At 28.9% G+C, this 23,852-nt stretch overlaps 2 protein-coding genes across 2 annotated transcripts in view; one reads left to right on the forward strand and one right to left on the reverse strand.

The window, feature by feature from the left end:
* The window catches only part of LOC113365696 (ras GTPase-activating protein 1), a 58,420-nt gene that overhangs the window by 27,838 nt on the left and 6,730 nt on the right, over positions 1 to 23,852 (forward strand). The window lies entirely within an intron of this gene.
* Positions 1,858 to 9,283, reverse strand: LOC113365697 (serum response factor-binding protein 1-like). The gene is made up of 4 exons (XM_026607219.1): positions 9,126 to 9,283; positions 8,905 to 9,063; positions 4,668 to 5,649; positions 1,858 to 2,618 (listed from the first exon to the last, which is right to left on the reverse strand). The coding sequence occupies exons 1-4, from the start codon at positions 9,150 to 9,152 to the stop codon at positions 1,858 to 1,860; spliced, it is 1,929 nt and encodes a 642-aa protein (XP_026463004.1). The 5' UTR covers positions 9,153 to 9,283.

Genomic DNA, 23,852 nt, shown 5'->3' on the forward strand with positions numbered 1-23,852 from the left:
ACTCTAAAATAAGAATGAGGACTTCGAAATGAAAAATTTTGTAAAAATAACAATAAGGACTCTAAAATCAAAATAAATATTCTAAAATAAGAATGAGTACTCTGAAATTAAAATAAGAATAAAGACACTATAATAAAAACAAAGACTTTAAAGTAAGAATGAGACTTTGAAATAAAAATAAATTTTGTATAAAAATAAATAAAGCCTTTAAAATAAGGATAAGTACTCTAAAATGAAAATTCAAGATCTCAAAAAGAATAAATACTCTAAAATAAAATGAGGACTCTGAAATAAAAAAGTATTTTAAAATAAAAATAAGGACTTCAGGATACAAAGACTCTTAAATAAAAATAAATGTTCTAAAAAAAAATATTCTAAAATAAAAATGAGTACTCTGAAATAAAAATAAATTTTGTAAAATAACAATAACAACTCTGAAAGATTATGAAGTTAGAATGAGGACTTTGAAATAAAAAGAAATGTTGAAAAACAAAAATAAAGACTTCAAAATAAGAATAAGTACTCTAAAATAAAAATTCAGGATCTCAAAAAAGAATAAAGACTCTAAAATAAGAATGAGAACTCTGAAATAAAAATAAGGACTTCAAAATTAAAATAAAGGTTCTATAATAAAAATAAAGACTGTAAAATAAGAATAAACACTCTAAAATGAAAATTAAGAAACTCAAAAAAGAATAAAGATTCTAAAATAAGAATGAAGACTTTGAAATAAAAATAAAGTTTCTAAAATAAAAATAAATATTCTAAATAAGAATAAAACTTTAAAAACAGAATGTGTACTCTCCAATAAAAATAAATATTGTAAAATAAGAATAAAGACTCTGAAATAAAAATGAGACTGTATAACAAGAATGAGGACTTTGAAATGAAAATAAATTTTGTAATAAAAATAAAGACTTTAAAATAAGAATTAGTACTCCAAAATAAAAATCAATGATCTCAAAAAAAAATAAAACTCTAAAATAAAAATGAGGACTTCAAAATGAAAATAAATTTGTAAAATAACAATAAAGACTTTATATAAGAATAAAGACTTTAAAATAAGAGTAAGTACTCTAAAATAAAAATAAATATTCTAGAGTAAGAATGAGTACTCAGAAATAATTTTTTTTGTAAAATAACAATAAAGACTCTGAAATAAAAATAAAGACTGTGAAATAAGAATAAAGACTCGGAAATAAAAAAAAGATTATGAAGTTAGAATGAGGACTTTGAAATAGAAATAAAGACACTAAAATAAAAACAAAGTCTGCAAAGTAAGAATGATGACTTTGAAATGGAAATAAATATTCTAAAATAAAAATATGGAATAAGTACTCATATTGTAGAATAAGAATGGAACTTTAATATAAAAATAAATTCTCTGAAATAAAAATAATGGTTCTAAAATAAAAATAAGGTTCTCAAAGGAAAATTAAAGGCTCTAAAATAAAAATAAACATTCCAAAATAAGATAAAGTTCTCTTAAATAAAAATAAAAACTCTAAAATTAAAATAAATATCCTAAAATAACAATAAGAGCTCTGAAATAAAAATAAAATGTCTAAAACTAAAATGAGGACCCACTAGAAAAAAATAAAGTCTTTAAAAGTATCAGCATAAAATCGGTGTTATTTCCGAAAGATAAGTTTATATTCTTTCTAGAAACACGGATTTGCCAATTTTATATTCTAAATCCTTTTGAATCGTTTGACACCGAAATTGGAAAATTAATCTTTGGTCCGAATTTTTCTCAAAAACGGCTGCACCAATTTTAAAAATATAAAAAAAATAATAAACACATTGAAAAATGTTTTAAACAAATAGAAGATGTATTTATATACATACTCTGTTTATTCAATCATCGAATACAATTTTCTTGCCTTGGAAAGCAGTAATTTGCGGTTTAAGTTTTTTCTTAGCTTCCCACGAAGGATGTAAAGACACTTCTTGTTTTATTTCTGGAACAGCCTTTTTATTAACAGACTTATTAAATTTAGAATCATCCTTATCCATTTTATTCTTAGACTTAAAATCAACCTTATCAAATTTAGGTTTCTTATCCTTATTAAATTTAAAATCATTCTTCTCAATTTTATTGTGATTGAATTTCGAATCCTTCTGCTTGGTAAATGAATCCTTTTTGCTGAATTTTGGAGGTCGTTTCTTCACCACATTGCCAAATTGTTGTGCACGTCTCTGTTGCCTATTTAGGCCATCGTTATGAATTTGTTCTTTGACTGGTTTTGGTACAAATGTGCTTTCGTAATGGGTTCCTGAATCTGTGATAAAGAAGTCATCCACGGTTTTGGTAAAGGACTCATTTTCTTCGAGGTCATCTTGGGACATATATTCATTGTCATCGTAAGATGATTGTTCATCCTGAGACATATCTTCAGAGTCGTCCGATAGTTCAGATTTACTTTTTGGTTTTGTTTTAGTCGTAAAGGATTCATCTTGTTCCATGTCCTCAGAGTCGTCCTGTGATTGTTCAGGTAGATTTTTGGGTTTTGTTTTAGACTTCATACCGCCTTTGTTTTTGGAAACTTTTTGGTTATCTGGTGGTGAACCTTTTGGTTTTGTTTTAGACTTTGGTTTGTCCCTGTTTTTAAAAGCATCTAAAATAAGAATGAAGACTTTAAAATAAGAATGCGAGTACTCTTAAATAAAAATCAATTTTGTTAAATAAGAATAAGAAATAAAAATTGAGACTGTAAAGTAAGAATGAGGACTTTTAAATAGAAATAAATTTTTTAAAACAAAAATAAGGACTTCAAAATAAAAATAAATATTCTAAAATAAGAATAAAACTTTAAAAAAAGAATGTGTACTCTCTCTTCATAATAAAATAAATATTGAATAAAAAACAATAAGGGCTCTGTAAAATAAAAAGATACTCTCAAAATAAAAATAAGGCTTGAAAAAAATAGAGATCAAAAGAAGATATCTAAATAGAAATAAATTTTGTAAAACAAAAGAAAAGACTTTAAAATAATAGCATTCTAAAATAAAAATTCAGGATCTCAAAAAAGAATAAAGACTCTAAAATAAGAATGAGAACTCTGAAATAAAAATAGAGACTTCAAAATAAGAATAAGAACTTCGAAATGAAAATAAATTTTGCAAAAAAATAAAGACTTTAAAATAAAAATAAGTACTCTAAAAACAAAATTAAGAAGAAACTCAAAAAAGAATAAATACTCTAAAATATGAATGAGGACTCTGAAATAAAAACATGTATTTTAAAATAAAAATAAGGACTTCAAGATACAAAGACTCTTAAATAAAAATAAAGGTTCTAAAATAAAAATGAGTACTCTGAAATAAAAATAAATTTTGTAAAATAACAATAAAAACTTAAAACAATAACAAAAACAATAAAAATAAAGACTGTAAAATAAGAATAAAGACTCTGAAATGAAAATTCAGGATCTCAAAAAAGAATAAAGACTTTAAAATAAGAATGCGAGTACTGTTAAATAAAAATCAATTTTGTAAAATAACAATAAAGACTTTGAAATAAAAATTGAGACTGTAGAGTAAGAATGAGAATTTTGAAATAAAAATAAATATTCTAAAATAAGAATGAAACTTTAAAATAAGAATGCGAGTACTCTTAAGGGAGTTGTTCGTTTTTTATTTTTTTTTTGTTTCGGTTTTGAGATTTTTTGATATTATGAAAGCTAAAACCTTAGAATTATATAAAAAAAAATCATCTCAATATCTATTTTTTTGAAGAAGTTATAGATATATATATATCCCTATATGTATGATCCTCTGAAACCGTTTTTTTTTCATCGCTCCGCGAGCTATTGTATGCCAGCTGCCCTCTTTTTCATTATAATACCTCACGCACGTGACCTTTTTAATGTGTCAGCATCTTTGAACACCATGGTGTATCAAGTACATTAAATTAAATGATGTATTTAGTACATTATATTAAAAGCTTTAAATACGTTTTTCTCAAATTGACTTTTTTAAATGCGATGCCACAAATTAAAAAAAAACTACAAGTCAGATCGACTTGCATTTTTTTTTAATTTGTTCACCACTGCAATACCTAGTCCCCCTACCTCAAACAACTTGATAACATTACGCAAAAAAAATTTGCGAAGCTTCTCGCCCCAAAAAAGGCCTTTTTTGACACGTAAATAACTGCCATTTTTTTCCTTCTTGCTTTTTTTTTTCATTTTGGTAGGGGGACTGGATTCAAACTTCTTCTTCAACGTAGTTTATTTTTTTTTTTGGTTCGGGCGATGCGCAACGGATTTATCTGTGGCACCGCAAAAGAGATCGATTTTGCAAGACCGACTTTGGCGCCCCCTGGTTAAAAAATGACGGCGCAAAAAAAAATAAAAGAAAATTACGTAATATTCTATGATTTTGTAACTTTTGTTTAAAAAAAACCGCATGTCTCTATGATAAATGCATTTCGAGAAAAACAAAAACAAATACCTTGCATTTTTTGTAACAAAAAAAAGAACAACCCCCTTAAATAAAAGTCAATTTTGTTAAATAAGAATGATGACTTTGAAATAAAAATTGAGACTGTAAAGTAAGAATGAGGACTTTGAAATAAAAATACATATTCTAAAATAAGAATGAAACATTAAAATAAGAATGCGAATACTCTTAAATAAAAATCAATATGCTTTAGTAATGAGTACCAGAATCTGTGATGAAGAAGTCATCCACGGTTTTGGTAAAGGACTCATTTTCTTCGAGGTCATCTTGGGGCATATCTTCAGAGTCATCATAAGATGATTGTTCATCCTGGGACATATCTTCAGAGTCATCCTGTGATAGTTCAGATTTACTTTTGGGTTTTGTTTTAGTCATAAAGGATTCATCTTGTTCCATGTCTTCAGAGTCATCCTGTGATAGTTCAGATTTACTTTTGGGTTTTGTTTTAGTCATAAAGGATTCATCTTGTTCCATGTCTTCAGAGTCATCGTGTGATTGTTCAGGTAGATTTTTGGGTTTTGTTTTAGACTTCATAGTGCCTTTGTTTTTGGAAACTTTTTGGTTATCTGGTGGTGAACCTTTAGGTTTTGTTTTAGACTTCAGTTTGTCCCTGTTTTTAAAAGCATCTTGGTCTTGGTCTTGGTTATCTGGTTGATTTTTGGTTTTTGTTTTAGATTTCAGATTATCTTTGGTACTTTCTGGTTCAGATTCACTGTTACTGTCATGTTCTATACAGAAGTCTTCATCAGACTCACCAGAATCATCAGAGTTGTCTCCACCCTTGTTTGTGTCTTTAGCCGACTTAATCTGTCCTTTCCCTCCATCATCAATCCCACAATCTGTCCTTTCCCCCATAGGCACCAAATTATTCTCCTCCAGCCAAGCTTGTCGTTTAGCACTCAATTCCCTAGCCCTAGCATTTTCCCTCCGAATCTCCTTCTTTTTAGCCTTGTCTTCGATGTGTTTCAACTTCCTCTGTTTCTTTTTACCCGGCTCCAAAACTTTCTCAAAATTTTGCTCCAGGTTGTATTTTTCTCTGATGGATTTAACTTTGTCGCAGACTGATTTGTGAACTGCGAATCTGTTGAGTGCCCTATCGTGCAGGGATTCCGCCTTCGACAGGATTTTTTTGGGGTCTTCTGTTAGGGTTAAGGCGTGCTTTGATATGACATCGCAGTCCAACTTCTGGGTAAAGGTAGTAATAGAAATATTATTTTAGGATATTTAGGAAAGAACGAAGTTAAGGGGCACAACTAGTGTGAAATTTTCAAAAAATCGAATTTTCAATTTTTCCATATTTCTATAGGTTATACCTTTAAAAATAACATACTAAAATTTTAAATCGATATCTTGAATAGTTTTTGAGTCACAGCCATTTATAGAGTATACATATAGTATATAGTACAACGATCATTTAATCTTTAAACGAGTTTTTCTCAAAACAGCATTTTCCGAATTTGCTGCAACGATTACTCAAAAACAAATGATCCGATCACTATCGATTTTTTTTTACATGTTCTATATATAGTTCTCTGTAAAATGAACTATCGAATTTTTGATCGGATCAAAAATCGAATTTTGGCAGTCCAAAATCGACCAAAATTTTGGGTAAAATTCGACTTTTTTTTTAAACGCCGTCATTTTGTCAATTTTTGATTTTTTTCGTTATCGTAGTTCATTTTACAGACAAAATTATCTAGTTTAACGAGATTTTTTTTTTTTTTAAGTTCATCCACGTAGAAGGCCGGAATCACTGCAGCAGTGAAGGGCCTTTTTTTGTCGCGCCGTTAGAGATCGACGATAACTTAAAAAATATTTAATTTTTTTCTTCAAAAATTTTACTATGTATTCTTAAAACATGTATAAATATATTCCTAAAATTTTGAAATAATTGATAAAGTAGTTTTTTTAATATAAATTCCCAAAAATCACATTTTTTTAGGCGGTTACACTAGTTGTGCCCCTTAATTGAACAAGAAATCCAAAATGAAAATCAGATATAAGTGGCTTAAGGCAAGTTGCATAAACTTTGCGAAATGTTTGATAAGAAATCTACATTTTAATTTATGACTATTGCAGATTATATAATTTTAAACAGTTTTAACTTCCCGTAGGGTAGTTAGTTATAGTAATGGGCCAAGAATCGAAAATGAGAATTTTTGCATTTCTCGACGTTTTGAAGGTTTCTGAACATTTTAAAGGGCATACCTCAGATACTAAATGGATGTGTGTGTTTCGTGTATCTGCATTTTTTCGTTCACGTTTTCGGGCGCACGGATCAACCGATTTGAATGATTCAAAAAACATTCGATCCCTATTGATAGGGAGATATGCTGATTAGTTTTTGGCAAAGGCAGGTCTAGCCGCTACGGAGATACGGAGCAAAGAGTGCAGAAAATACAAATCGAGTTTCCGATAGATCGGAGCATCCGATTTGAATGATCTAGAAAACATTCAATTTGTAATGATTGGGAGAAGAGGTGATTAGTTTTTGGCAAAGACAGGTCCCGCCATTTTGAAGATACAGAGCTAAATGTGCAAAAAAACGCAGTTTTTGAGTGAACTAAGCGTCCGATTTGAATGATCTGAATTAAACTTTCTGCTTCTATTGACAAAACAATTGCTTTTGAGAATAAAAAATTATTACATCTTTTTTTATTTTCCATAAAATATTTTTGTAATTTTGGATTAAAAATTCAAAAAATTACCCAAGCTAAGCATAGTCTAGGCGCCACTCTGGTGCAAATGTTTACCCAAGTGCGTTCAGACTTTTCCAATTTTGTGTGAAAAATGTGAAAATGCCGCCAAGCTTAGCGCAGTATAAGTGAAAATGTCGCACAGAATTATTTGCAAATGCGTTTAGACTGTGACTATACGGGAGCACTTTTTCAATTTTGTGTAAATTAGCCAACTTTTTTTTTAATTGAATTCGAAATGAAATGACGATTGTTAATGTTCCGGAGATAAATTGATTTATCATTTACATTTGATTTGCTCAGATATAACAAATAAGATAGCAAAAATAATGAAAGTTACACTATTTGTAATAATATATTTGAAAACGTTTAAAATTTCTCGAATATTTCATTACGGTACGGGAAGTTCCAGCAATTTGCCTTAAGGCACGATGCCATGTATTACTAGTTTTTATCACATTGAAAAATTTGCTAATATATAAGTTCGAAATTTTTATTTTTCCTAATGAAATATTATTCTTCAAAGATTTTGCATAAATATTTCAACCTATTTTGAGAATAATGAGAATCCAACAAATTTTTTAAAATTTCTAAAGATTGATTTTAGTACAAAGTTCAAAATTTTCAAATAATATCAAAATATAAAAAATTTTTTCAAAAATCTCGAAAATGTTAAAAATCTCATATTTTCAAAAAATTTAAGGCATTTTCAAAAAAAATAATTTTTGGTAATTGGAATGTGCCAGAAATTTGCCTTAGGACACGATGCCAATCACTACCAATTTGTAAAATTACTAGTAGGTAAGTTCAAGATTAAATTTTCATTTATATTTTTTATGAAATATTTTTCTTCAATTTCCCATAAATATTTCAACCTATTTTGAAAATCTAACAAAATTTCCTCTAAATTATTAAAGATAGATTTTAATACTAATTCCGAAATAAAATAATAAATCTGTTCACATACACACACACACACACACACACACACATACTTTTCCCTTAAATTTGGTCTCATTCGATTCAGAATGGCTTGAAATGTCGAGAAAACATAAAATTAGCGAATCGGATTTTTTGATGAAAACATAAACTTCTCCTTCGGGAAGTTAAAAATTTACGTCCCGGTTTTGATTTAGAAAATAAACGAAAACTGATTGAAAATATAAATGTTATTCATCTGCATGATTAAACCTTTATTTTTATTTTGAATTTCTTGTTCAAAAGAAAACCCAATATAAACAAATCCAAGACATATCATTTCATATATATATATATATATATATATATATATATATATATATATATATATATATATATTAAATTCTATATGGACATATGTATACAAGGTCCAATAATCGAGTGTAATTTTTGAGTAATCTTACTGTCTCAAGTTTCTGAATTTCTGCATTGTTCGCAAAGATTAATTAATAAGTATCTAAATAGATTATTTATATCTGTGTCACCTAACGAGCAGTCTACAAAACTTCTCTGGTCTTGTAACAAATATCACAATTAATCTAAATGATTAGATAATATCAAGAACAATAGGCATAATATATATGTAATCGTTCCAGCAATTTTTTGTAGCAAATGCTGACAAAATAAAATGTTTGAAATGAATGAAATGCTTGACAAAATAAATTATGAAAAAAATCTAAAGTGCAATTAAGTTTACTTTAGCCCGATTATTAGACCTTAAATATGAGTATTCAAAATATTAATATATATATATATATATATATACCTTTATAATAGTAAGTTCCTCATAAAGTCTATCAGCTTTGGCTTTAAATTTATCACCACCTTCGGGCTTTGTCTTTTCTTTCAATATACGAATCTCTCGAACAAGCTTTCTTATAATATGAACTTTTGCTTGTCGTACAGTTTTTCTCATGAGAACAATCTAAAAATAAAATAAAAAATTAATAATAATGATTGATGATTATAAATTTATTTATCACATACCTCATTATTGAGTTCAGCTTTATTCATATTGAGACTTTAGCTAGTAACTTGTAGTAATGAATTTTATAATATATTATTGTAAGTAAAATAAACTGTTTGTATTTAATTATAAATACGTTAACCACATAAATTTATTTTATATTTTTCACATTTTCAGTTTTAACCTCAAAAAATAACGTTTTACAAGACAACATGTCAAATAAAAGTGTGCTCAGGTATCGAATTTCATACATTTTAGTGTTGCCAGAAAATGTTATGGAAAACGTCCGTTATGATTTGAACTAGTTGGTATTGGTATTTTGCCTTGAGGCAAGTTACATGAACTTCCCGATTTGTGTAAATAATCGACTTAATCCATGATAGATAAATTAATTTATGAGTAGTTAAAAGTATTCGAAGTGGATTTATTACACATGATTGAAAATCGCACACGCCAACTCGGTCGGAGTATTTTTTAAAAGCAAATTTTCAAAAATCAATAATTTTTATAATTGAGCCAGTTTTTTGTAGGACTTTAATTGTTTAGTATATTCATTAAGACCAAGTACTCTATCGTTATACTAAGTAAATCGTCTAATTTTAATTTTAACAAAGGTCGAAAGAACTACTCATTTTCTCAAACTTTGATGAATTTTTAAAATTAAACTACTTGTCGTAAGGCCGTAATATTTCAGTAAGTTCTATAAGACCATGATATATATCGCCAAAAAAATTTCCTTAAAAATCCGCTTATTTTTTTTTCAACAGTTAATTACAAGAAAACAGCTCGGTAGATTATACTAATATCTTTCGAACAGTTTTTGATTTTTTAAAATCGATTCGGTAGTTTGAGCTTAAATGTGGACGAAAAGTTTAACAGTTTTTTTCAAATTACAAAGAAACGGCTCGGCCGGTCGTCGCACAAAACTGACAAACTATAGTGCTCATTGAGATACATCAAATGGTTTTTAAATTTCTGAAATCGGTTCAGGCGTTTTTGAGCAAACGTCGATGAATGTTGTAATTTTGACAAGTGCCAAAAAGACCATACTAATTTTCGCAAACTTTGACGAATTTTTAAAGCTAAACGAGTTGTCGTAGGGCGGTAATATTTTAGTATGATCTAGAAGACTATGGTATCTACCGTCAAAAAAATAATCATAAAAATCTTCGAATTTTTATTTTAAAAACTTTATTACAAGAAAACGGCCCGGCCGATCTTCCCAAAAATTAATCAGCACGATTCCCAACCCAATATCTTTCGAACGGTTTTTGAATTTTCAAAATCGATTCAGAATTGCGGGCTAAAACGTGGACAAATTTTTTTTCACTTTTCTGCTATTTACAAAGAAACGGCTCGGCCGATTGTCGCACAAAACTCAGAAACGCTAGTCCCCATCGAAATACATCGAATGGCTTTAAAATTTTTGAAATCGGTCCAACCGTTTTTGAGAAAACGTCGATTTACGGCAAAAAATCTGTTCACACACACACACATACTTTCTCCAAATTTGGTCTCAGAATGGCTTGAAACGTCGAGAAAACATAAAATTAGCAAATCGGATTTTTTGATGAAAACATAAACTTCGGGAAGTTAATAAACAAATTGTAACATACCAAAAAGTTTATTCTTCAAAAACTTGACAATGTCCACATTTTAGATTTTCCATATTTAATAATAAGTTAAATTATTTTAATTACCTCACTCGTTGCTGCTATTCAAAATACTCAACAGCCCTTCATCGGTAATTGCAAAAGACTGCATATTTGCAGATTCAGTAACAATTTGTTCCGAATCATGGATGGTTGAAAAGTCTTCTAAAAGTATATCATCCATCACAGCAACCGAGTCCTTTTTATCAACGCAATCGTCTTCAAAAATATTTGTTGGATTTTCCATAATTTGTAATAAATTATCTGAAAATGTGATGAAGGTGTATTCCTCTTTTGCAGGTGCTATTAGGGATTCCTTAGCAGGTGATGATGTTGGTTTTGAGATTTTGCAAGGGGCTTGATTTGCTTGTGCAGTTTGCTAAAAATGAGAAGAATAGATTAAGCAAAATCTGTTTAAACTAGTTGGTTTGGTATTTAGCCGTAAGGCAAGTTACATGAACTTCCCGATATATGTAAATAATCGACTTGATCAATAGAAAATAAATTAATTTATGAGTGGAGATATTACACATACTAATTGAAAACGAACGAACACGTTAACTCGGAGTATTTTCTAAAAGCAAATTTTCACAAATCAACAATTTTTATATTTGAACCAGTTTGTGTAGGACTGTAATGTTTCAGTATGTTCATTAAGACCAAGTACTCTATCGTTACACCAAGTAAATCGTCTAAATTTACTTTTAACAAACGTCAAAAAAACTTCTCTTTTTCTCAAACTTTGATGAATTTTTAAAATTAAACTACATGTCGTAAGGCCGTAATATTTCAGTAAGTTCTATAGAACCATGATGTATATCGCCAAAAAAGTTTCATAAAAATCGGCTTAATTTTTTTTTTTTCAACAGTTAATTACGAGAAAACGGCTCGGTAGATTTTCACCTAAAATTAATCAGTATCATTCCCAACTAATATCTTTCGAACAGTTTTTGATTTTTTAAAATCGGTTCGGTAGGATGAGCTTAAATGTGGACGAAAAGTTTAACACTTTTTTTTCAAATTACAAAGAAAAGGCTTGGCAGATCGTCGCACAAAACTGACGAACGATAATCCTCATCGAGATACATCAAATGTTTTTTAAATACCTAAAATCGGTTCAGGCGTTTTTGAGAAAACGTCGATGAAAGGTCTAATTTTGACAAATGTCAAAAAAACGATACCAATTTTTGCAAACTTTGACGAATTTTTAAAGCTAAACGAGTTGTCGTAGGGCGGTAATATTTCAGTATGATCTAGAAAACTATGGTATCTACCGCCAAAAAAAATAATCATAAAAATCGTCGAAATTTTTTTTTAAACTTTATTACATGAAAACTGCCCGGCTGATCTTTACCAAAAACTAATCAGCACGATTCCCAACCAATATCTATCGAATGGTTTTTGAATTTTCAAAATCGATTCAGAATAGCGGACTAAAACGTGGACAAAAAATTTTCCACTTTTATGCAATTTACAAAGAAACGGCCCGGCCGATCGCCGCACAAAACTCAGAAACGATAGTCCTCATCGAATACATCGAATGGCTTTTAAATTTTTGAAATTAGTCCAGCCGTTTTGGAGAAAACGTCGATTCACGGCAAAAAATCTGTTCACACACACACACATACACACACACACACGGACACATACTTTTTCCAAATTTGGTCTTATTCGATTCAGAATGGCTTGAAACGTCGAGAAAACATAAAATTAGCGAATCGGATTTTTTGATGAAAACATAAACTTCTTCTTCGAAAAGTTAATTAATGGGGAGGGGGGTGGCGCTAGAAAAAAAGTTGCATGCGGGCGCTAAGGACCTCAGGAGCGGCCCTGTATATATATATATATATATATATATATATATATATATATATGTAGAATCCGATTAGTATGACGCCGGATATATTGACAACCGCTTAATATGACGTAATCGCACTAGGAATTTGGTTTCCATATAAAATTCCTTAAAAAAACAGCTGCCTAGTCGGATATATTGACATCGCTTACATTGACATGTCGCTTATAATGACCCATTTTTGCAAAAAAAATATGTCCAATTATAATGACCGATGTGATTTTACATGATGTTGCCAAGTCTACGAAAGCAATTGCTATGTCTTTTGTGCACAATAGCACCAGGGACTATTTTTACAATAAAATTATGTAAAGAAATCAATCAAAAATCACTGATTACTTACATTAAAAAATCACATTTGTATGTTCATGGGTAGGGTAGACCAATTATTAATTATTAAATTAGATTTTTTTCACAATTATATTTGATAGTAGAGGGCGAAAAATGTATAAATTCATAACCAGCCATCAGCTTTTTCTTATGACTTTGCTATCAGAAGATAAGCAGCACATGAATGAGATAAAAAGGACCAGCTGAACCTTTACTTTGGCAAAGGTGTAAGCAATAAAATAATAAAGTTTAAAAAAAAAACAATTTTACAAGAGATTAATTAAATAAATTGTTATTCCGGCTCTTCTGATGAATATTTCTGACCAATAGCAGATCAATGTAATATACTGTGTTGTCTTTGTAACAAAATGTACCCACAGAATTAATATTTTGCATTGATTCAATAATGTAGCGTAAAATGTCTTTAAAATTTAATAGAAGGAATTGCATTTGTTCGCTCCCTGGTTGTTCCACTTTACCCCATATGTGAGGTAAAATGGGTCCAAAAAAAAAAGTAACTAGTGGGGTGGGTGGCATCGTGCCTTAAGGCAAATTGCTGGAACTTTCCGTACCGTAACGAAATGTTCGAGGAATACTGATTGTTTTCAAATAGATTATTATAAATATTGTAACATTGTCTAATATTTATAAGAATTATATAAACTGAATTGCAGAGTTGAAATTATTTGTTTAAAGTATATTAGAACTATAGTCAGAATTAAAAATAAAATCTGAATTATTTTCGATATACAAAAAATTAAAAAAAAAAAAAAATGGAACAAAAAATGTTTTTCCAAAATCAATTATTTTGGTAAGACAAGCAGAAAGTTCTTTGAATCATTCAAATTTGAATCATTTCGAAGATACGGAGCTAAATATGTAAAAAATAGCAGTTTTTATTTTTACATATTTAGCTCCGTATCTTCGAAATGGCTGGGCCTGCCTTTGCCAAAAACTAATAAACACTTCTCCCAATTATTACTAATTGAATGTTTTTTAGATCATTCAAATCGGATACTCCGTTCTCTCAAAAAGTCGATTTCTATTTTCTGCACTCTTTGCTCCGTATCCTCGAAACGGCTGGACCTGCCTTTGCCAAAAACTAATCAGCTCTTTTCTCTATCGATAGGAATCGAATGTTTTTTGAACCATTCAAATCGGTTGATCCGTACGCTCGAAAACGTGGGCGAAAATTTGTATCCATACATATATACACATACAAACACACACACATCCATTTTTTCTGAGGTATGCCCCATAAAATGTTCAGAAACCTTCAAAACGTCGAGAAATGTAAAAATTTTCAATTCCGATTTTCGGCCCATTACAATAATTTACCTTACGGGAAGTTAAAAAAAAAAAATTATATAAATATGTGAATTTTTTTCTGTACATAGTTCGATAGATGCTTGTTTGATGTGTGTTATGTGTTGCAAGACTGTTCATTGGGTTTGGACAGTATAATTACTGAAAGTCAAATTGGACGTTTGTGCCCCGCCCTACCTTATGTCAATTTTATTTTATATTAAATTTTAATATGTGACATTTTTATTTTTAATTAAAATGTATGTATAGGCTTTTCTTTTAAATTACTGAAACATGTAACATATTTACATACTAAAGTAGTTTTTCTTCAGTATGCTTTGTATGACGACCGGTTAGTATGACGAGATTTCGGCGTCCCTTCGATGTCATACTAAGCGGATTCTACTGTATATATATATATATATATTGTTGGCTGACCTGCAAATTGACGTTTGTCATTGACAGTTGTCCTCCCGCGAGTGACTTCTGACTGTCAGAATGCTGTCGAATGATATGTTCACGTAATTTGTCAGTTCTAGTCGATTTAAAATCACAATTCCGATGCGGGCACTGATGATGACTCAAATTAGGATCGTGTATACGTGAATGTCTCTGAAAACAACACAAAACACATTACTAAAATGCTCTTTACAACGACTGATCGCAACATCAACATCTTAGGTTATGTTGTGAATTCGAAAGTATACTGTGAATTCAATGTTACATAAAACATAAAAAATGTCTATGTTTCGACATTTAAAAATATCTTTGCCAAAGCTCCCTAACTGGAGGATCCATTCAGCTTTTAGTAATGTAAATTTAACGCCTTCTCAGACTGCTATAGCAGTCACTGTAACGGTTAGTGTGATAACATTAGGTATTGTAGCTAGATATTTGAGAAGAAAGCGTACGAAAAGTATACCAAAAAAATTTAGAAACTACAAACGACGTCTTAATGGAGATGCTGTCAGCCAAGCCAGTTCCAGACGTTCCATCAGCCCTTCTAGACGTACCGTAGCAAGTTCCTTGCAAGCCCTATCAGACCGATTGTCTTTGGCTTCTGGTTCTTTAGCAATGGGTAACAACGTAGGCGAATGCGTGCAGTTGACACCTCAACAACTAGGCGTAATGGGCATGGAGGCTTTAGAAACTAGTATCACATATTGGGAAGACGCCTTACACTCTTTTCCCAAATCCACAAACGCTTTAGCTGTAATGTCGCCTGAAGAAGCAGAATTCTGCCACGAGATACAAAAATTACTAGATGCAGCTTATCAATTGCAAGACAGTTGTGATTATTTGTTTCTGGATCAAAGAAGCGTTTTGTTTCGTACTGAAAGTGTTGATTCGAAACAGACACAAACTTCGAAACAAACACACAATAGTAATATGTCTGAAACGAGTGTTGAAACAGAACAATCAACTGCTGAATCTTTTGCGTCAGCACAAGATATGGTTGCTGATTTGAGGGAGTTTGAGGAGTTCAATGAAATGTTTCCGGATTTGAACAAACTACCATTGTACAAAACTGGCCTACGCCAGTTTGAAGAGAATGGTATTCCTTATCGTAGTTTAAGGACTGAACTGGTTCATTGTGGGTCCGACGTGGAATACTTAGTAAAACTACATTGTATACGTTTGGCATTCCAATATATTTTCAAAGACTCGTCTAAAAGAATTTGGTGTGCTGATATGGGACGTCAAATATTATCAGATTTACTCTTATATGGTGATAAAGATCCTAAAGACTTCCTAATCGGTTACGAAGACATGATGTCGTACATCCAAAACCCTCAAAATTTAGCCTTAATGGAACAAGAGTTGTCCCAAAAAAAAGTCAAAGCACTAACATTCTACGACGTAGTCCTAGATTATATTATCATTGATGCATTTGAAGATTTAGAAGCACCACCGTCCTCAGTCATTGCAGTTGTGCAAAACCGTTGGTTATCTAACGGTTTCAAAGAAACCGCTTTAACAACAGCCGTATGGTCAGTCTTAAAAGCCAAACGACGAATGTTAAAATACCCCGATGGATTCATATCTAGATTCTACACAATTTCAGAACAAATGTCTCCTTTAATGGCTTGGGGCTTTTTGGGACCCGATGAAAAACTGAAGGAGATGTGTAAACATTTCAAAGAACAAATGATGACGTTCTTAGTGGACATTTATAATTTTCAAAAATGCAGATACACCTCTGTAGAAGAGTTATCGAGTGATATTTTTAAATTACTTGAGAGCACTGTCAACAATATAAGTCTCAAGCTTCTAACACAATAAATGAAATAAGTTAGCTGAATTCATTCAAAGATTAAAATGTGATACAAGTTGGCATTTTAGATAATTAAATAAATTATTTAACGTTGTACATTATGCTGAAATAAATCTAGTATATGATAGTGCAATTAATTATGTTTTATTAACCAATCCCAAGATTTTTTTCCTAAGAATTAAATATATATATATATACTAGATGACCCGACAGACGTTGCCCTGTACCCATGTCTACAATTTTTTAATATAATATACTAATATTTATCTAAAAATATTTACCTAAAAATAATAATTATTGTTTTTTAAATTACTCTTCACGCCAAATTACATATACATTTATAATATAAGCGATGTTAAATGTAGAACTTCTTTAAATAAAATAATGAGTCTCAATTCCCACACTATATTGGAAATTAAAGTCTTTTAAAGGATATAACATAACCATAACCATAAAATAACACTGGTACTTCATGTTGGATTAAATTAATTTAATTTTTTATTATTTAAGATATCCAAAATTGCATCTTAAACTTCTCCTAATCGATATCGTGAGGGCCGAATTGTATGTATTCATCTTTACTTTTCCATTTGTTGTTATAAAGTAAAATTTTTACGAATTTTAAAAATATTGTGGAAAGATCAGTAAAAGATGCAAAGAAATTATATACTGAAAAAAAAACTATATTGAAAATTTAATATCCAAATCTTGTGTTGGCGCCCCCTAAAGCGTGCGCTCGTATTTTTCGCATGCATCGCGTTAAAGGCTCTGATTTAATTTCATATTTTAGGTGAATTAGTTTGTCATATCCTGTTCATATGTGTATCATTCAATCTGCCATACAAATACTGTATTTTACATTATTTTAATTTATGACACATCTGAGCTGCTTTTTGGCAATAATAATGTAGACATTTCATGTTTCTTATTCGTAATCATAAATTCATTATACATATTCTAATATTGTCTAGGTTCATAAGTAATTGAAATTTTTGGCAGATGATAGTTTTCATTTGTTTTTAATGCAAACAATAACATGTCGTTTTTTGCATTTTTTCCATTTATTTCTACAATATTGCACATACATCCCAGTACTTTATAATCACACACATCCTAGAAAATTTCCTTAACAAACTTCAGAAAAATTTATCAAAATCCGAATAATCGTTTAGAAGGAGTATACGGTGAGTGCTTGTTGATTCTACGTTTTAGTTAGAAAACGTTTGTATGAGAGAAAGAAAAGGGCTGTTTTTGGGGTTTTTCCGGCAATTATTCGATTTTTGCTCGCCGTAAGAACCATCCTTGAACTTCAACGAACATTTTAAAAAAAGAATTAGCCAAATTGGTTCAGGCTTTGTTGAGTTATGCGCTTACCAACACATTTTGCGCTCCATTTTTTTATATAAGATATATATATATATATATATATATATATATATATATATCTATTATCTCTTACCTTTAAGTTCTTGCTCTGCGAAAACTTATGTCCACAAATTTCGCAAACAAAGGGCGTCTCTTTATTATGTGTAGTAAAATGACTTTTCAAATTCTCTTTGCGTTGAGAACTGTGTTTACATCCAGGATAAGGACACCGTAACAAATCTCCTGTATGAATCAATTTATGGGCTCGCAATGTCTTTGCATGTGCCGTACTGAAGCCACACTCATCACAAAGGTGCTTCATTTCCTAAAATGGTAAGAAATATATATATATATATATATATATATATATATCAATTATTACCTTTGAATGTATAATAAGATGACTAGTCAATCCATGTTTCCATTTGAATCCCTTTCTGCAATGCGGACAAACAAAAGGAGTCTCTTGCGAGTGTTTAGGTATGTGTTGACTCAAAGTAGTCCTGGATTGAAATCTTTGATCACACGATGTGCAAAAGAAAGGCTTAGGATGATTGTGTTTTTCCAAATGCGATAAAACATCACCTACTCCTTCAAATTGCATCGAACACAAGGAACAGGTTTTTTGTGCTCGGCAGTATTTTGAAGTTTTTAAATGTTCTAGTAAAGTTTGAGGCTTGTAGCATTGGAATTTGCATTGTAAACATCTGTGGAGTTTGCATTGGGATTTTTTAGGCTCGATGTTTAATTGTTTTGTTTCATTCAAATTTTTGTCGTCGTCATTTGTAGGATTTTCTTCTCCTTGCAACGACTTGGTATTTACATCCAAAGCTTCGGTATTTTGTTTTGCCAAATGTTTTACATACAAAGGTACAACATCTTCGATGTTCAAAAACGTACACAAGTCTGTTAAATGTGATAAATGCGAAGGCATTATGTCTATCAAATTTAAATACATGAAATTCAATATAGACTTTACACAAACAGCACAACTTGTAGCAATTTGATTTAAATCTATTGTCAAAGGCGAGTTGAGACAAAATTAGAATATTTTTTATCCCCAAGTCCATTTTTAGATAGACATCTATTTTTAATGTATTTGCTGAAATTGATCAAAATTGCTGAATGTGCATGGTATAGAATTTTAATATTTGTTTACTATTATTTTTATATCACAGAAGTCTCCTGATTTTCTTTGGTTATTTAATAATAAACCTAGTTTGCTTGGAGGGTATTTGTCATCGGAATCGTATCACTCTCTTTTAGAAAAGTCACAGGATTATAAAAAACTAAACGATGGTGAAGAATATTCAATGCAATATTAATAAAATAGCACCAGCATTATATATACACAAATAATAATATTAAATTAATAAATGTACAAAACTGAAATAAGGGTAAAATATAGATTATAAAAGAAAATAAAATTCAGGATGTTTTATGACATATTATAATATATCATAACATATCCTAAATTTTATTTTCTTTATTTAAATCTATATATGTGTATAAATGTATATATGTGTATATAAATGTGTATATCTTTACTATATTACTAACTGTGTGTATTATATATCTATATATATATATAATTCTATATAATTATATTATTTAAACTAACTACTATAAGCACTTGTGAATAAGTGATAATAAACAAACTAACTAAATGACTAAATTCATATAAAATATATAGTAATATTTAAAATATCATATACAATATTAACTAACGTGTATATTAATACTGTTTGCATTATAGACAATTACAATATTTTAAATGAATCTATAAGTTAAAAAAGTTACACGAGTATCATATAAAAATAACAATCTTTTATATAACCTTTAATTACATTCTGCATTGAATAAACAGAAAATTTTGCACTTACAAATATCAAATAAGCACCATTTATATTTTAATATTGCAAAATAAACTTTATATTGCTGTTGGTCAATTTTTAAACAAATCCATACTATTTGCACAATTTTTATAAATAAATACAACATGCAATTGCTTAATACACTAAATAAATGTTTTGCTATTGATATAACTTATATATATATTATATATATATATAATTAGTTTAATAAATAATACTTAAATACAACTAAATATAAATGTATAAATAACATTTCTTATTTGAGGTTATATTATGACAAACTGTCAAGTACCAAGTGAAACAAACATATTTTATTTCTAAATTAATGATTAGGATTACTATAACAATAAATTTTGCATTTACACTTTTTACAAAGTATTTGTTAATAGTTTAATAAACTAAATTTAATATAAATTCATATATCATATTTCAAATTTAATATTTGTATGTTACAAAAATTGACAAACAAAATTTTAAACTTAGCATTTACTTACTAAATTGATGATTAAGATAACTATCACAACTTACATTGTGTTAACACTTTATATTAGGTATTTATTATTAATAAGATGTAATTAAATTTGTCATAAATATATAAATCACATATAATATTTGAGGTTATGTAACACAAACTGTCAGGTAAAACACTAAATACTCATCATTTATACTTGTTTATCTATGATACTCATATTAAATCACAATTCTAATTACTAAATTAATAATTATGATTACACTAATTTAAACTAGAACACCAATTACATTTAAATTTCATTACATGTCATTTATATTTACAAATAAAGAGTTTAAATAAAAGTGTTTCAAGAAAATATCAACTGACACTTTGACAGTTCAATATTTTGACATGGCTGACATTTTCAATTCGATACTCGAATATAATACGTATTTATTATACTGATATTAATATAAAAACTAATTACATTATCATAAAAATTGGCAAAAAGAGACATTATATAATAGTTTAAATTTATAATAAATTATTCGATATGTAATAAAAATCACCTTTCAAACTTTATGTTTAAGGTTATGTTTTCAAAACTGTCAAGTTAAAATAATCAAATGTATTTAAATTCACAATTTTGATTATAATAACACCTATTTTTTATTCACTTTTATACGTTATTTAAATTTACACATTTAAAGTTATTTATATAAGTTTTTGTTGGTTTTTGTCAATACAACACGTGTAACGAATGACAACTGTCACTTTGACTGTTCAATGTTGTGACTTGGCTGTCATTCACACAAATAATTTATATTTACCAAAAATATAAATAAAGTTCTACTAAAAATAGCCAAATACGAAATAAATAACATTATAAAAATAATCTACAATGGTATGTATAAATAATAAATGAATTTTATGATATTAGTTGAGATATAGAAATTTTTGTTTACTAATGTAAATATTTTATTTATCTGTTTTTTCAGAGTGCTCTCTTCAATTTTCAAGTTTATTGAGCGTTATTATGCTTTTAATATGCACTTGTGCATATTTGCGGTCTTTATTTCCGAGTATTATGGACAGAAATAAAGTTGGGTTAGTATTTGCAATATACAATTAGCAATATATATAACTTGCAATTTTTATGTTATTAGCCTTTAGAAAAGGTTATCGAAGTAGACTAAAAATACATCTTAAAGTAATAATGATATGAAGAAAATATTATTTGAAATATCTTTTATTATTATTTATTTTATTTATATATTTTCGTATTTTAGTCAGACAGGGGTATCTGGTATGAGAGATTATGAAACAATTTTCTTATTTTATATGTATATATCATTTGGTGTGCATATGTATGTGCATGTGCACACATACATAATATTTCTCAACATTTGCTAAAGCAATACTTCCTCTTTTTTTGTCAATTACCAATACAAGAGCCATAAAAAATTATTTTTGCCTAAATTCCGTACATATCCCTTACATCTGGCCGACAGAACTCTATATCAGTATGTTTTAGTCTTTTGAAGTCAAAAACATTTACATATATTCTCGGAAAGAATCGAGTGTTTTTAACAAAAAATATTAGTGATATGGAAATATAAATTATTACAGGTGAATAATTTTTGTTTCTCAATTTTATATAAAACCTGTTTTAGTTACTTTTCCTTACTCTTTACACTGGTACAATAATCCATTCCTTTATCATTTTTCTAAATAATCTGTAATGACCAATCATTAATTATGTTAGTCAATAGTTTTAAAAAAAAACATTGTATTTGACAAATAATAAACCTGATGAGGAACGTATCTAGTTCCGAAACGTCGTTATTAAACATCTTCAAAAAACAAATTGTTTTTTTATATTGGATTTACTGTTCGGAAAAAGAAACAATCACGATATATATATATATATATATATATATATATATATATCTACATATTTATAGGGCGATGGGCATCTTCTGGAAATGTGCAAGAATAGGCGAACGCAAATCCCCTTATGTGGCAGTAGTGTGTACAATAATGGCATTCCAAATACTATTTTGGTCGTAGTTCCTAACATCAAATTAAAAACTGTATCTGTATATATACATGCTCGATTATATATTTTTTTATTAATATAAACTCTTACAATACTTTAGACTATAATAATAATTTTAATTCTCTAATTGTTTTTAAATTTTTTTTCTGTTTTCAATGTACTTTAATTATTAGTTAATAACTAATACATTTCTATTTTGTCGTATATATTATGTTGTTTGAAAAATTTGGCAGTAAATAGCATGAATATTTATGAATATGTCTTTTAAATAAATCTGAATGTTTGTTTAGCAAATTATGGCAAAAAGAATGATTGAAATATATATTTAAATTTAAAATCTTAATCTAGTGACTTATTTTGCAAAAGTGCTCCATGATAAATTAAAGTGCATTAAAACATTTTAAAATCAGAGAATGCTAATTAAATATAAAGCTAAAGTAAATATATATTAGGGTGGTCCTTGACTATGGACATTTTCGAATTTCCTTGCTCCCAAGGGCTCAAATGGTTCCAAAATAATAGAAAAAATCTTCAAAAAGTTTTAGCTTTAATTATTAACATTTAGATAGTCCGCAATTCAATTAAAAGTTTCGTATATTCATTATTCTTGCGCCAAATATAATATTTAACCTCTAATTAAATCCACGTGGATTGTTTAACGAAATATTTATTCATCATGGCATCAAAATAATTTTGCAGCAAAATATTTATTAAATTATCAGTAATAAATTGCCATCAAAATTACAAGTCCGCTATCACAGATGGCGCAAGAATTATACTTAATAATAAAATATACGATAAATATTACGAGCTAAAACTTTTTGAGGATTATTAACTTATTTGAAAATTTTTACATTTCTCGACGTTTTGAAGGTGTGTGAAACGTTTTGGCATATCTCAGAAAAAATGGATGTGTGTGTGTGTGTGTATGTATGGATACAAATTCCAGTCACGTTTTCGGGCGCACGGATCAACCGATTGAATGGTTCAAAAAACATTCGATTTCTATTGATCGGGAAAAGAGCTGATTAGTTTTTGGCAAAGGCAGGTCCAGCCGTTTCGGAGATATGAGCAAAGAGTGCAGGAAATAGAAATCGAATTTGAGAGGAACGGAGTATCCGATTTGAATGATCTAAAAAAACATTCAATTAGTAATGATTGGGAGAAAGTGTTATTAGTTTTTGGCGAAGGCAGGCCCAGCCATTTGAAGATACGGAGCTAAAATGTAAAAAATGCAGTTTTTGAGAGGAAATAAGCGTCCGATTTAAATGGATTCAAAGAACTTTCTGCTTGTCTTAACAAAATAATTGATTTTGGAAAAAAAAATTGTTCCATTTTTTTTTTTTTTTAGTTTTTTGTATATCGAAAATATTTCAGATTTTATTTTTAATTCTGACTATAGTTCTAATATACTTTACAAATAAATTTAACTCTGCAATTCAGTTTATATAATTCTTATAAAATATTAGACAATGTTACAATATTATAATAATCTATTTGAAAATATTCAGTATTACTCGAACATTTCGTTCGGTACGGGAAGTTCCAGCATTTGCCTTAAGGCACGATGCCAAATTGCCT

This window comes from Ctenocephalides felis, unplaced genomic scaffold, assembly GCF_003426905.1.
Source record: "Ctenocephalides felis isolate EL2017-DRISC unplaced genomic scaffold, ASM342690v1 CF-g0.4_SCAFFOLD_01170, whole genome shotgun sequence".
In the NCBI taxonomy this organism is placed as follows: Eukaryota; Metazoa; Arthropoda; class Insecta; order Siphonaptera; family Pulicidae; genus Ctenocephalides; species Ctenocephalides felis.

Bases quoted from the DNA above. Each gene is read 5' to 3' on its own strand.
- LOC113365697 (XM_026607219.1), bottom strand. From the start codon at position 9,152: ATGAATAAAGCTGAACTCAATAATGAG. The intron at 9,064-9,125 runs GTATGTGATAAA...TTTTATTTTTAG, and splicing joins AAGCTGAACTCAATAATGAG to ATTGTTCTCATGAGAAAAAC. The intron at 5,650-8,904 runs GTATATATATAT...ACCTTTACCCAG, and splicing joins AGGAACTTACTATTATAAAG to AAGTTGGACTGCGATGTCAT.